This window comes from Helobdella robusta, assembly GCF_000326865.2.
Source record: "Helobdella robusta unplaced genomic scaffold HELROscaffold_85, whole genome shotgun sequence".
Classification (NCBI taxonomy): domain Eukaryota; kingdom Metazoa; phylum Annelida; class Clitellata; order Rhynchobdellida; family Glossiphoniidae; genus Helobdella; species Helobdella robusta.
The window spans coordinates 338,241-351,486 of NW_008705490.1; the positions used below are offsets into that span (position 1 = coordinate 338,241).

Below are 13,246 nucleotides of genomic sequence, written 5' to 3' on the forward strand. Positions count from 1 at the left end.
GTGGAAAATGATTTGCAATTGAAACCTTACAGCAGGCATTCGACACAAGAAGACATCAGCATTTTTTTGAACAGTTAGTTGACTGAAGTGATCGGTGGTGAAGTGTAGAAATTCAGAAATGCACTCAATTCGAACGAACGAACAATCAGACAGACGAGCACAAACACTCATACAAACAAATACAAACATACGTACGAGGCAGCAACAGAAATACAACAACACATGTAAAGCCAAGGGAAACAAACACATACATGTTTTTTCAACTTTTCGAGCCTAGCCTTCTCCTGCATCTTCTTATGATTTTCAGCCTCCTTGATTTTCCTATCTATGTCCTTTCGAGAAAGTTCTCTTCCCTTACAATCTGAAGTGGAACAAGAGGAAGAGGAACCACGTGGTGTTGGCGGGACGTTGGATGCTGGAGGCTTGATGATGACCTCGAACGCCAGACCATCTTTCGATTTTTTCACTTTGTCTTTGCTCGCCATTTTTAGGTGTTGTTGATAGGAAGTTGTGTTGTTGTTGGTGTTGTTGGTGATGTTGTTGGTGTTGACGATCTAGATGTAGATATTTTGTTGTCGTTGTAGATGTTGTCGCTGCTGCTGACAAAAGGAGTGTTATGGAAAAAATTTTTGAATGCGAGAATTGTCGTTAGAGGCAGGCGTACCTGAGGAAGTTATTGTAACGAGAATAGAAAAACTTTGAAGATAGATATGAACGACAACAGCTTACAATGGCTAACAACCAGAGCAACAAACATCAACAGCAAACTGATGTAACAAATTTGTAACACAGACTGACAACAACTAACCAGCAGGAATTACAACAACTCAAACAAGCCCGAACGAATATTTACCTCCAACAATTCAGACCTGGAATCTTTTTGTTTCAAACGTTTAACAATCTCTCTCTCTCTCTCTCTCTCTCTCTCTCTCTCTCTCATTCCCTCAACATACACTCTCTTTCTACGCTTTTACCCTCTAACTCTCTATCAACTCGTGTAGCCCAACTTATGCCTACATTATCACACACACGTTAATGATTTTCAGTAGAAAAGCAAGCAGGGTGCAAACATACAAAACATACATACAAACAAACATATATACATACAATCCCACAAACATACAATCCCACACAAGCATACAAACATAGGCATTTTACCTTTATTTTGAGTTGGATTAGCAGCGTCGCTTGGCTACCGAGAATTTGTTTGCACTTGAGCTGCTTTTATTTTTGTTGCTAATCATAATAATAATAAAAATAATTATAATAATAATCATAATTATTATTACTGTCATCATCATCGTCGTCGTCCTCATCGCGATCATCATCATCATTTCCCTCCTTGTTGTCGTTACTATTGTTTGCGGCGTGTGTGTTTACACAGAGACGTACTAGTAGTAGTGGTAGTAGTAGTAGCAGTAGTAGTGGTAGTAGCAGTAGTAGTGGTAGTAGTAGTGATAATAGCAGTAGTAGTGGTAGTAGTAGTGGTAGTAGCAGTAGTAGTAGTAGTAGTAATCAAACAAGCATGTCCCAAAGTCAGTGGAATTATTCTAAAGTGATTTAATAGACTCCGTGCAACAAAATTTTTGGCATCGTGGTTTGATTGATGGAAGCCTCATTCATTCATTCATCCATTTGTTCATTCGTTCGTTCATTCCTCCATTCATTCATCCATTTATTCACTTGTTCGTTGATTTATTCATTTATTCGTTCGTTCTTTCTTTCTTTCTTTCAATCATAGCTTTCCGTCACACACTTTACATCTATTTTTTGTTCCTCTTTATATAAATTATTTATACTCAATCATTTCTTTCATTCGTTCGTTCATTCATTCATTCGCTTAATCATTCATTCATTCATCTTATCATTCATTCTTTCGTCTCATCATTCATTCACTCAATCACTCAACCACAATAAGCTTACAGGTGTACAATATCTTGCACAGTTTAATGATTAATAAATTATGAAAATAAGGTCTTAAATTTATCACCCAATTGATAATTTAATGAATAATTTATGTTAATGAGGTCTTAAATCAAGAACCGTCTTTATTTCTTTTCGATGATCACGCGAAAGAACGAAAAAGTATTGATAGAGAAAGAGAGAGAGAGAGAGAGAGAGAGAGAGAGAGAGAGAGAGAGAGAGGGAGAGAGAGAGAGAAAGAGATGAAAAATAGGAAAAGAAGCAAACAAAACTTTTTTTTATTTCCACTCTTCTTCATACCAAAACGAAAAAAAATACTGAAAAAAGTTAATCACTCATTCCCGACATAATGTTAATAATAGTAATAATACTTTACTACTAGAAATTAGAATAAAACTTAGGTAGTACAACATTCATATCACATATATATATATATATATATATATATATATATATATATATATATATATATATATATATATATATATGGTGTGTGTGTGTGTATGTGCGTGTGTGTGTGTGTGTGTGGGTGTGAAAAAGTGAACCAAAAAAAAAAATCATCGATCCATCACTGGGATGAAAGAATATGAAGAGGTATTCATCTCTTCACAAGAAGTTGAACGACGACGGACCAAATGAAATGAATATAAATTATTTACAACCAAGAAGATGAAAAAAGGTTGAACAGAAGAACCAAATTACAAATCAGTTGTCGAATTATATATAATCGGTATAACATGCCTTCGTTATGTAATATGTACAATTCATCAAATCAAATCCCTCAAAGCTAAACTAATTTATGGGTGAAAACTATTATAATACAAAATTGCCAGTTCCAGTAAGAATAGGTTAGCACACGCACACGCACACACACACACACACACATGCAGTTGATTGAATAAATTGTGACTATGACATACGACTTTTAAAGCAAGCACTCACACACAAACACACACGAATGAACAAACACATACACTCACTCACTCTCTCTTTTTTTGATATATATATAAATTGATAAATAAACGTATAATCAAATAAATATAATTCTTATAATAACAAAAACAACAATAACAATAATAATAATAAGGTTAATAATTTCATGCAAAATTGTTCTACATAAAAACCAGACTCATCTGATTCTAGTTATCTCTCTATCTGTCTGTCTATTATGGTTGTCGTCAAATTCGACTTCATCGTCGTAGTCGTCACCCTCATCCTTTCATCACCATCATCACTATCACCACCATCAATAATAACAACAACGAACGAACGAACGAACAAACAAACGAACGAACAAACGAACGAACATAAAAAACATAAAATCACTGCAATCCCAAACAACCAAACAATCGTTAGCATATCACAAAACTTCTTTATTACTACTACTACTACTACTGTTATTATTATTACTATTATTATTATTATTATTATTACTGTTGTTGTTGTTATTCAAGTTGTCCAGGTAGAGGAGATGTGCCGGTCGGTGCATCTTCAAGTGATGCCTCGCCTCATCAACCGGAAACCACCTCCGCTTCCTTCCTGTGAAGGTGTGATTGCATACAACCTCAAGAAGTTGGTTTAACAAAGTCTAATGTTCAATTTCAGAAAAGAATTTATTATGTCGTTTTACAATCAATCAATCAATCAATCAATCAATCAATCAATCAACCAATCAATCAGCCAATCAATCAATCGATCGATCAATCAATCATTCATTCAACATCATTAACATTCAGAACAAAATGAAAACAACATCACCAACAACCGCAGAAACAGAAAAGTGTTTTTCAAAGTCCAAAAGTTAAAAAATTATTAATTCTCAACTCAATCAAAAAATTTTGTAATAATGACTAAAATTATTATAAAATGAATGAATGAGTGAATGAATGAATGAATGAATGAATGAATGAATGAATAAGTGATGAAACAAACCGATGCTAATCATTTCATCCCATTCATCAAGAACCTCTCCGACCACCATCACAAACACGAACGTTCGAGTCTTGCATTCCATACTCTGTCAGAGGATTCATCATCTCAACATAACCATCAATATCATTAGTGAATAACATTGTTACAATGGAATTTTTAGCTAACAGAAAGTACACACACATGTGAAAATTCACTTTTTTAAATAAAAAACTATTAAAATCAAAACTATTCTTAAAATGAACCATTTAATATATGCCCTAACTGACCTCAAAAACACCAAGACACCTGTCCAGTCGACCTTTGACCCCGGCCTCCTCAAGGACTTCTCGAAGGGCAGCCACCTGGATGTCCTCGGTGGGTTCGATACCCCCTCCAGGGATTATCCAGAGCTCTGGGTCTCGATTCGCTGAGACCAATAAAATCTGAAAATATGGGTGCAGAGATTTTTTGAAATTTGTCATTATATGATGAAATATGGTGGAATCATTATTTTATTGCATCATCACATGATATATTTCATCAGTGCATGGTCATAATGCATACACCTAATCATTTTGTTCTGTCATTTAAATTTGAAAAGAATAGTTTAGTTAGTTTCTTTAGCCTTTATCTATATAGAAAAAGTCTAGAGCATCAAAACAAGTGACATTATTAGTTAATAATGTTACTAATTTTGCTGACGATATTGCTACCTTAGATCGGGAAAATCCAAAAGTATCGTGCACCAAGTAAGCGAACAAATCAAACTCAGCATGACTGATGGAATTTTACACAAAAATTACAATCCATTACACAAATGATTGGAAGAAACCAATTTGTTAACCACCTCAGTCTCATTGCAGTCCTTCACACACACACAGGCTGCCCTCCTCCTGAATCCATCATCGTCGTAAGTTCTCGCTGTTTTCTGCTTTGCCATCGTAATGCTCGTTGTCATGAAATTAGTGTATGATGTTTTACAAAAATAACAGTGCTAAAAACAACTTTTTTAATTGCTTATAATGCCTTAAAAAGATATTAGGCTATAATTAAAACGTTTCTGACTATTAAATCACTTGCGTACGTTATAAGTGATACAATGATTAGAAATACTATATAAAGATTGCAATCAATTAGTGGCGAATGACAAAAATTAGGCGTGAAATCAGTTTGAACTAGTTCAAACTGAAATCTATTTTTTATTTTTTTAACTTATGAAATTAGTAAAAAAAAAATAAAATGGAAACAGAACAAGAATAAATGACAAGAATCATCGCGTCGTGTAAAAAATAATAATGGAAGTCATTTTTTTAAAAAAAGGATTTAAATCCTAATTTCTGGAGAAATGTCTACAAGAAGCTCGGGAATTTAAAAGCGAGTAGCGATAAATAACAAAATGAAGAGCAATGAATTTAAAATTTTTTTAATTTTCAACGAACTTTTAGCACATGCCCATTTTAATTGTGATCAAAACATGACCAAACAAACTGGAACAGAGCCTATCTAGCAAACTCAGACTGAAGAAAATGATCGTCATATCAATACGACATGCCGTGATTTTTGCGAATAACTGCATTTCTCTTGTTCTAATACATACATATATGCATATTTAAGTAATTTATGAAAAATTTCACTATACTATATACCAAAAACGTCTGGATTTCCAATAGCAAATTATACATTTTCACGCTAAGAATATTGAATACTACATGAATCTATTAAAAGAACTAAATACAAATAAATTTATCAACGAATGAACGAACGAAAAAAAGCAAGTTACAAAAACTAAGAATGTATTAATGGATAATTTTGTAAAAAAAAAAACTAATTAGATTAAATGCAGTAAAGATGTACATAATTTTTCTATCTCCTTACACAAACGAACGAACGAACAAACAAACGAACAACAAACAAGCAAACAAACAGTCACACCTGCAAGCACATACATTCTGATAATACAAGAGTCTGAATTGGCCAGAATTTCACATTCCTACACAAACTCAAGCATTAAATAAAGATGGCATACCTATTAAATAATAATAATATTTACACATGAAAATATACAGGAAGAAATTATGTTATCAAATATATAGGTTTGAATCAAAACTAAAATCTTTTAATATTGATTGCGTTGTTCATTTATTAAAAGACTTTATCGCCCATCTTGACTTTCTGGATCTATGAGAGGAAAAAAGTAATTATTGATAATAAGAGTGAATAATTATGTTATTATAATATTATTATTTAATTATTATTACAAAAAAACAAATTATTTTTAAATAAAATCGTATTGAAATGACATGACTACCAACAAAATCACTAACAACCAGACACCACTGTGAACAACAACCTGCAAAATAGCTACAATAACTCCAAAGAGGCCAATGGCACTACCAAAAATCTCTACCACAAGAATTTTTACAAAGAGAGTTGCATTTTGAGCATCTGCCAGAGCAGCTCCGGATCCAACGATGCCGACGCAAATCCCACAAAACAGGTTTGAGAAACCAACCGTCAACCCAGCTCCAAACATCGAGTAACCTGTGATGTAAGTGTAGTTTGTATGTTTCTTTGTGTGTCTGTTTGTTTGTGTGTTTGAAACCCTAACTCATACCAGCAAAATGGTTATTATAGACAAGTTTCTCTCGTTCAGCTTGAGTCTTCAACATCCATTTGGACTCATCAAATGACTGAAAATGAATAAAAAATTCATCATCATAAAAATTTTCTATCAGTTAATAACAAAACAATCAATCAAAAACTGAATAAAAAATAAAAATCTAACTAAATTTAAAAACTGACTTTGAAAATTTAAAATTTTAAATGAATAAAAGTATGAAAAACGTACCTGTTCATAGTTGCTGATGACAATAGCAAGAATTATCCCATAGATGGCAACAGCTTCACAAAATATGATACTCACTAAATTCTTTGTTCTAATTCTTGGAGCCTTCACACCCCCACCCAAAATACTTGAGCCTGTTGTCAGAATGCCCCTATGGTGTACAGTAGAAATGTATTTAATGACTTAACTCACTAATCCCTAATCTGTCCTAATTAAAAACTCACCATGCAGCCCCCACAACTGATAGAGATATGCTGAGGCCGATTCCAAGATTGGCCCACATGAATGGCGATGTTTGATCAAGAATCCTACAAATATTTCAATGTTTTTTAGATAACTTTCAACAAAAATAACAGTGGACAAAAAATTTACCAGCTGATTCCATATCTATAGCCTTGATTGGTGAATGTGAAATAAAAACCTGCAAAAAGATTATCATACTTTTTATTTAGAGCACTGCTTAGTTAGTGTTGTGTAATTTAAACTATTTTAAAAACTATTAATTTAAATTTAAAGTAAAAAATAGTAAAAATGACATTAAGATTAAAAAATTAAATAAAGCTTAAAAAATATGTTTAATTTACAGAAAACTTTCAATAAATTTGATCAATTGCAAGTATAAATATGGACATTTTAATAACTGATTAAAATGCAAAAAAAGTGAAAATTAATCCGAGAAATTGCAGAGAATTAAGACAAACTGACTGCAGATGATGAACGCAAGTAAGGAAGCAGATACAACGCTGATGATCGGAATTTTAAATGAAACAGACATTTTTATTTAACAATTTAATAAATAAATAATTTAATAATTATTAAATAAAGAAAAAATAAAACAATTTTTCAGTGGTTTTGTCGGATTTTTAATGAGAACCGGACTGAAACCTGATCAGGGCGGTTTAGACTAGATCGATGTTTACGCGACCCATGATGATAATAATAATAATTGAAATATATAAAATGGTAAAATGCAGAAATCCGTTTCAGATTAAATTTAACTCTTTTTCATTCTTATAGACTTACATTAAGTACAATTACTGCATTAAACGTTGAAAAGATGGTTTCTAGTTTATTTTTAAATGTAACATTCAACATATCTTCACAATTTTATCATTAAAAAGTTAGTGTTATATTATATATATATATATATACCTATATATATATGTATTTATATATATATATATATATATAATATAATATAAATATCTATATATAAGCATACATAAAAATAATGATGAAGCAAAGGATGAATAATAAATAGTTAAACAAATCAAAGCCTTAAACACACATACACACACACACAAACACAAACACGTGTATATATATATATATATATATATATACATGGGTTCGGTATATATAAATAGAGAGTTGAGTTGTTCTTATCGTGGCTAGCCAAGTGAAGCTCTGTTAATGTTTAAGTTTGTTTATGTTTATTCAATAACGAGTTTAATAATAATAAAAATAATAATATTATTATAATAAAAATAATAGTAATATTATGGTGGTATAACATCATAAACATTATTTATGCATGTAAAATCATTCAATGTATGTAAAATCATTCAGAATGGATACGAACAAGATCGATAGCGACATCAACAACAACATTAACAACAACATCAACAACAACAACATTACAAACAACAACAACAAGAATAACAATAATTTAAATCACATTAACAACAACGACGCCAACAACATTAGCGAACATTGCTACGTGAATGACGGAGACCACAACATTAATAATAATAATAATAATAATAATAACAACAATAATATTATAAATAATTATAACGACAATATTAACAACGTTAACAACAACAACAACAAAAGTCATTCAACTCCAGACAACATTAACGACAGCGTTACTAATAGTTACATTCCTACTGACGATCGTGACAGCAATAATGTCACGCACAACAACAACAAATATAGCATCAACAACCACAACAACATCATCAATACCAATAACAAAGATAGCAAGACATGCAAAGACAACAAAACATGCAGAGATAACAACATCAAAGATTATAAAACATGCAAAGATAACCACAAGAGCAAAGATAGTAAAACATGCAAAGATAACAAAACGTACAACAATATATCGCCCGATTATTTAGCGCAGCTTTTAAGTGACCGGAAGAAACTTCAGACATTCAGTGGTCTGTTTATACATCTGGACAAGTTACTGGACAACGGTCAGTATTGACATAGGGCTGGTAGCAAAACTCAAATATCCTATCGCCAATAGCGATGCAAGCTTTAAAATCCATTAGAATAATATCAGTAATTAATTTATCTATCATTCTCTCTATCTCTTCTCTCCCCCCCTCTCTCTCTCTCTCTCTCTCTCTCTCTCTCTCTCTTTTAAGATAATATTATGAAATTTATATAAATTCGTATTAAGCATGAAACCCATCATCAGTCATCGTCATCGTCATCATCGACTACAGAGATAATAAAAATTCGCGCCAATTTGTTCCACTTACCGGTACCGACGAGTACCGACAGCGATGGAAAACTTCCAGAACCGATAGGAGAAACCGTGTCGGTATCCGAAAAAGTATTGATACCGGTACACAAGTACCCCGATGTTAGTATATCGGTGATGACGATGATGATGATGACGACGACGATGATGATGATGATATCTGGATGTACATGTATAACTCAGGCTCAAACGACTTAGTCTTAATTATTGATTTATAAATATTATTGTTGTTGATGTTTACAATACATTGCTATCATCATCAACATCATTATTATCATCGTCATCATCATCACCAACATCGTCATCATCATCGAATCTTTTTTTAGCTAGGCCTAAATTGGGAATTTAACATTGCTGCCTGCCATTAAGTTTTACGAGGCATACAGTTATGCTAAGTCGACGATTTTAAAAATAACTCTAAAATGTGGAAATGTTTAAGAAATTATTGTAATTATTATTATAATTGTTGTTGTTATTGTTGTTGTTATTATTGTTGTTATTGATGTTGTTGTTGTTGCATAACAACTAGTTAATTTAATAATAGTAATTAATGCATTTTCGTCGTGATCATCATCATCATCATCATCGTCTCCGTCGTCATCATCATCATCACCATCGTCATTATCATCATCATCATCGTTATCATCATCATCATCATCATCCCCACCATCATTATCAAAGCCACCAGACCGCCGTTGTTAAATTGCAGAAGTTAAATCCGATACTCAAGTGTTTATATTTTTGTATGTATGTATGTATGTATGTATGTATGTATGTATGTATGTACGTATGTGTGTTGTGTGTGTGTTGTGTGTACAAGAATGTACGTATTTATTTAGCGCTGGATTTGTTTTTCCAGATGATGGTTGCCACACTTGCTATAAGAAACAGATGAAAAATTTTGAAAGGAGATAGAGAGAAAGAGGGAGAGAGAGAAAGAGAGAGAGAAAGAGAGAGAGGGGGGTAGATTGAAAAATAATTGATGAAAAAAAAACACATAAAAGAAGAAGTTAATAGAAGAAAAATAACATAAATAAGGGATGGAAAGAAAACAGTTAAGATAAGCAGATTTTTATACATCACAATACATCCATCTACTGACTCATTCAATGTATATGTACACACACACACGTACATACACACCTAAACCTACACACACACACCACACACACACTACATATGTACATACATACATACATACATACATACATACATACATACAAACAAGGCCAAAACATGTTATTTAATATTTAATGGGAAAGCTTGGTTGTGGTGGGAATTCGGTTAGGCGATAATTTCAACACAATATAACATTATTAATAACCGCTTAGCAAGTTATATACTACAAATATACGTACATACATACATGCATACATACATACATACATACATACATACATACATACATACATACATACATACATACATACATACATACATACATACATACATACACACATACACACATACATACATACATACATACATACATACATACATACATACATACATAAATACATACACGCACACACGCATACACACAGCACAAGACAACAAACGAAGATGATAAAGATATTTTTCGTCTAAATCAAAATAGGCTTTTTTGAAGAGATCAGTAGGTGAGTGATAAAAATAATAAAAAATAAGTCATAATAATAATAATCATAATAATAATAAGAAGAAGAAGAAGATGAAGAAGGAGAAGAAGAAGAAGAAGAGGAGGAAGAAGGAGGAGAAGAAGAAGAAGAAAAGAAGAAGAAGGAGAAGAGTAAGAAGAAAATGCCTGCTGTATTTTTTGTGATAAGATGTTTTATAAATCAGGAGCTGAGCGTTTAATGAAAATAATAATAAAAATAGATGATGCTGTTTAAACTTATTATTATATTATTATTATTATTATTATCATATTATTATTATATTTCTTTGTAAGATATATTTAGTTCTCTACGCGCTAACTCATCGCAACGTTTGTTTTTATATGTGCTCGTTCGTTCGTTCGTTCGTTCGGACGTTCGTGTTTGTATGTACGTATGTAAATAAATGTAAATGTGTTTGTGTGTGTGTGTGCGTGTGCATGTCTGTGTGTGTGTGTGTGTGTTAGTATTTTTCTAATGAAAAATCTGTGAAACCTTAGTACATTCAGGGTGGTGAACTGAAATACTATCTTAGTTTGAATGGTGATAAAAATTTATTAATACGTTAGTAAATAAAACCGATTATTTTTATTATTATGATTATTATTTTATTATTATTATTATTGCTGTTGTTGTTATATTATTATTATTATTATTATTATTAATTTTTATTTTTCTCAATGCCACATGCTTAATTCTTAAAAAAATTCCCAACCTCAGCTTATGCAAACATTCAACTCAACAAGACGACATTCTAAAATAAATAACAATAATAACTGAGAATAATAATAATAATAAGATTAATAATAAATGTGTAATAATTAATTTTGTTAACTACTGAATGCAATTTTAATAGATTACTCATACATTCGTACACTACCATCAATGCTATCATCATTATCACCATTGCTATCATCATGACCGCCATCATCATCATCACTATCATCATCAACATCATCATCAACATCATCGTCATCATCATCGTCATCATTATCACCAGTACAACTTCGTTGGTCGGTTATTAGGACCACGTGGTAGAACGGCCAAACAGTTCGAGACGGACATGGAGTGTAAGATTATGATCCGGGGGAGAGGGTCTTTGAGAGATGTTGCGAAGGTGGTGAGTGCACGGAGAGTTCATAATTATGACCATAATTAACTGGAATTATTCATAATTATAGTTATATTTAGTTATAATAACCTGTCTCGATGAAATTGATCATCTTGAAAATTTTATGGCAACTATCAACCAATCATTCAATCAATCAATCAACCAGCCAACCAACCAACCAATTAATCAATCAATCATTCAATCAATCAACCAGCCAACCAACCAACTAATCAATCAATCAACCAATCAACCAGGACATCAAAAAGTTGAAAACCAACCAAGAATTCATGAACGAGGACTTGCACGTGTTGGTGACAGTCGAAGATACGGAGAACAGGGTTCACATCAAGTTGAGAAGGGCCGTCGAAGCTATTGAAAGATTTTTTATTCCGGCTGTAAGTACGTTTGTGTGTGTTTGTATGTATGTATGTACATACTCGCACACACACGCACAAACACACACACAGCCTGAGGGTGAAGATTGCCTAAAGAAGAAACAGCTGATGGAGTTGGCCATCATCAACGGGACGTACAGAGAAACAAAATCATCATCATCACCACCGTCATCATTATCATCACCATCATTACTATCATCATCGTCGTCGTCACAGTTTTTGTTATCGTCGCTACCGCCACAAGGTCTAGCGACACAATTTATAAGTAGGTGATGATGATGATGATGACGATGTGGTTGTTGCAGCTGCTGCAGCAGCAGCTGCTGATGGTGATGATATTGAGGAGGATGACGATAATGATGATAGCATAATAATGAATATTGTACAGATTATACTTACGTAATCATTAATGTTATCATTATTATAATTATAGCTGACGGACCAACTAAATGTGTAATGCCAACAACTCATTTTCTACTGCAACAACAACAACAACAACAACATCAACTCGTTTTAACGTCGCCACAAAGTCGAATGAAGACATCAACAACAACATCAACATTCAACAACAACGCGACAACAAACCAATTAATAATAAACTCCAATCCCCAGTTCGCCACCAACTTAACTAACATACAGGACCTAATCCTACCGCAACTACATTACACTAACTCTAATCAGTTAGTAGTTCAGCTAGACCCAAGTCAGCTCGTTCATGCGCCATCTTTTGTCGACCTATCCAGTGCCTTTATTTCTGCTACTGATAATAATCTTCAATTTGGTTGGTCGGTTGGTTGGTTGGTTGATTAGTTTGTTGATTGGTTGGTTGGTTGGTTGATTAGTTTGTTGGTTGGTTGGTTGACTGATTATTTGATTGATTAGTTGATTCTCGCACATGTAGCTGAGACAAAAAGTTACAGAAATTAATACGTT

At 32.6% G+C, this 13,246-nt stretch overlaps 3 protein-coding genes across 3 annotated transcripts; 1 reads left to right on the forward strand and 2 right to left on the reverse strand.

The window, feature by feature from the left end:
• Positions 1-3,283: 3,283 nt before the first annotated feature.
• On the reverse strand, positions 3,284-4,774 carry HELRODRAFT_158069 (hypothetical protein; the record flags this gene model as incomplete). Its single annotated transcript, XM_009032640.1, has 4 exons — positions 3,284-3,462; positions 3,856-3,940; positions 4,122-4,277; positions 4,682-4,774. The coding sequence occupies 4 exons, from the start codon at positions 4,772-4,774 to the stop codon at positions 3,284-3,286; spliced, it is 513 nt and encodes a 170-aa protein (XP_009030888.1).
• Positions 4,775-5,532: 758 nt separating this feature from the next.
• On the reverse strand, positions 5,533-7,611 carry HELRODRAFT_186197 (hypothetical protein). Its single transcript, XM_009032641.1, has 7 exons — positions 7,385-7,611; positions 7,052-7,100; positions 6,904-6,987; positions 6,683-6,830; positions 6,449-6,524; positions 6,185-6,375; positions 5,533-6,012 (listed from the first exon to the last, which is right to left on the reverse strand). Exons 1-7 carry the CDS (start codon positions 7,452-7,454, stop codon positions 5,977-5,979), a joined length of 654 nt encoding a protein of 217 aa, XP_009030889.1. The 5' UTR covers positions 7,455-7,611; the 3' UTR covers positions 5,533-5,976.
• A 552-nt stretch (positions 7,612-8,163) lies between these two features.
• HELRODRAFT_116409 (hypothetical protein) lies at positions 8,164-12,586 on the forward strand (the record flags this gene model as incomplete). Its single annotated transcript, XM_009032642.1, has 5 exons — positions 8,164-8,880; positions 9,136-9,275; positions 11,808-11,927; positions 12,173-12,313; positions 12,386-12,586. Exons 1-5 carry the CDS (start codon positions 8,229-8,231, stop codon positions 12,584-12,586), a joined length of 1,254 nt encoding a protein of 417 aa, XP_009030890.1. The 5' UTR covers positions 8,164-8,228.
• Positions 12,587-13,246: the final 660 nt, after the last annotated feature.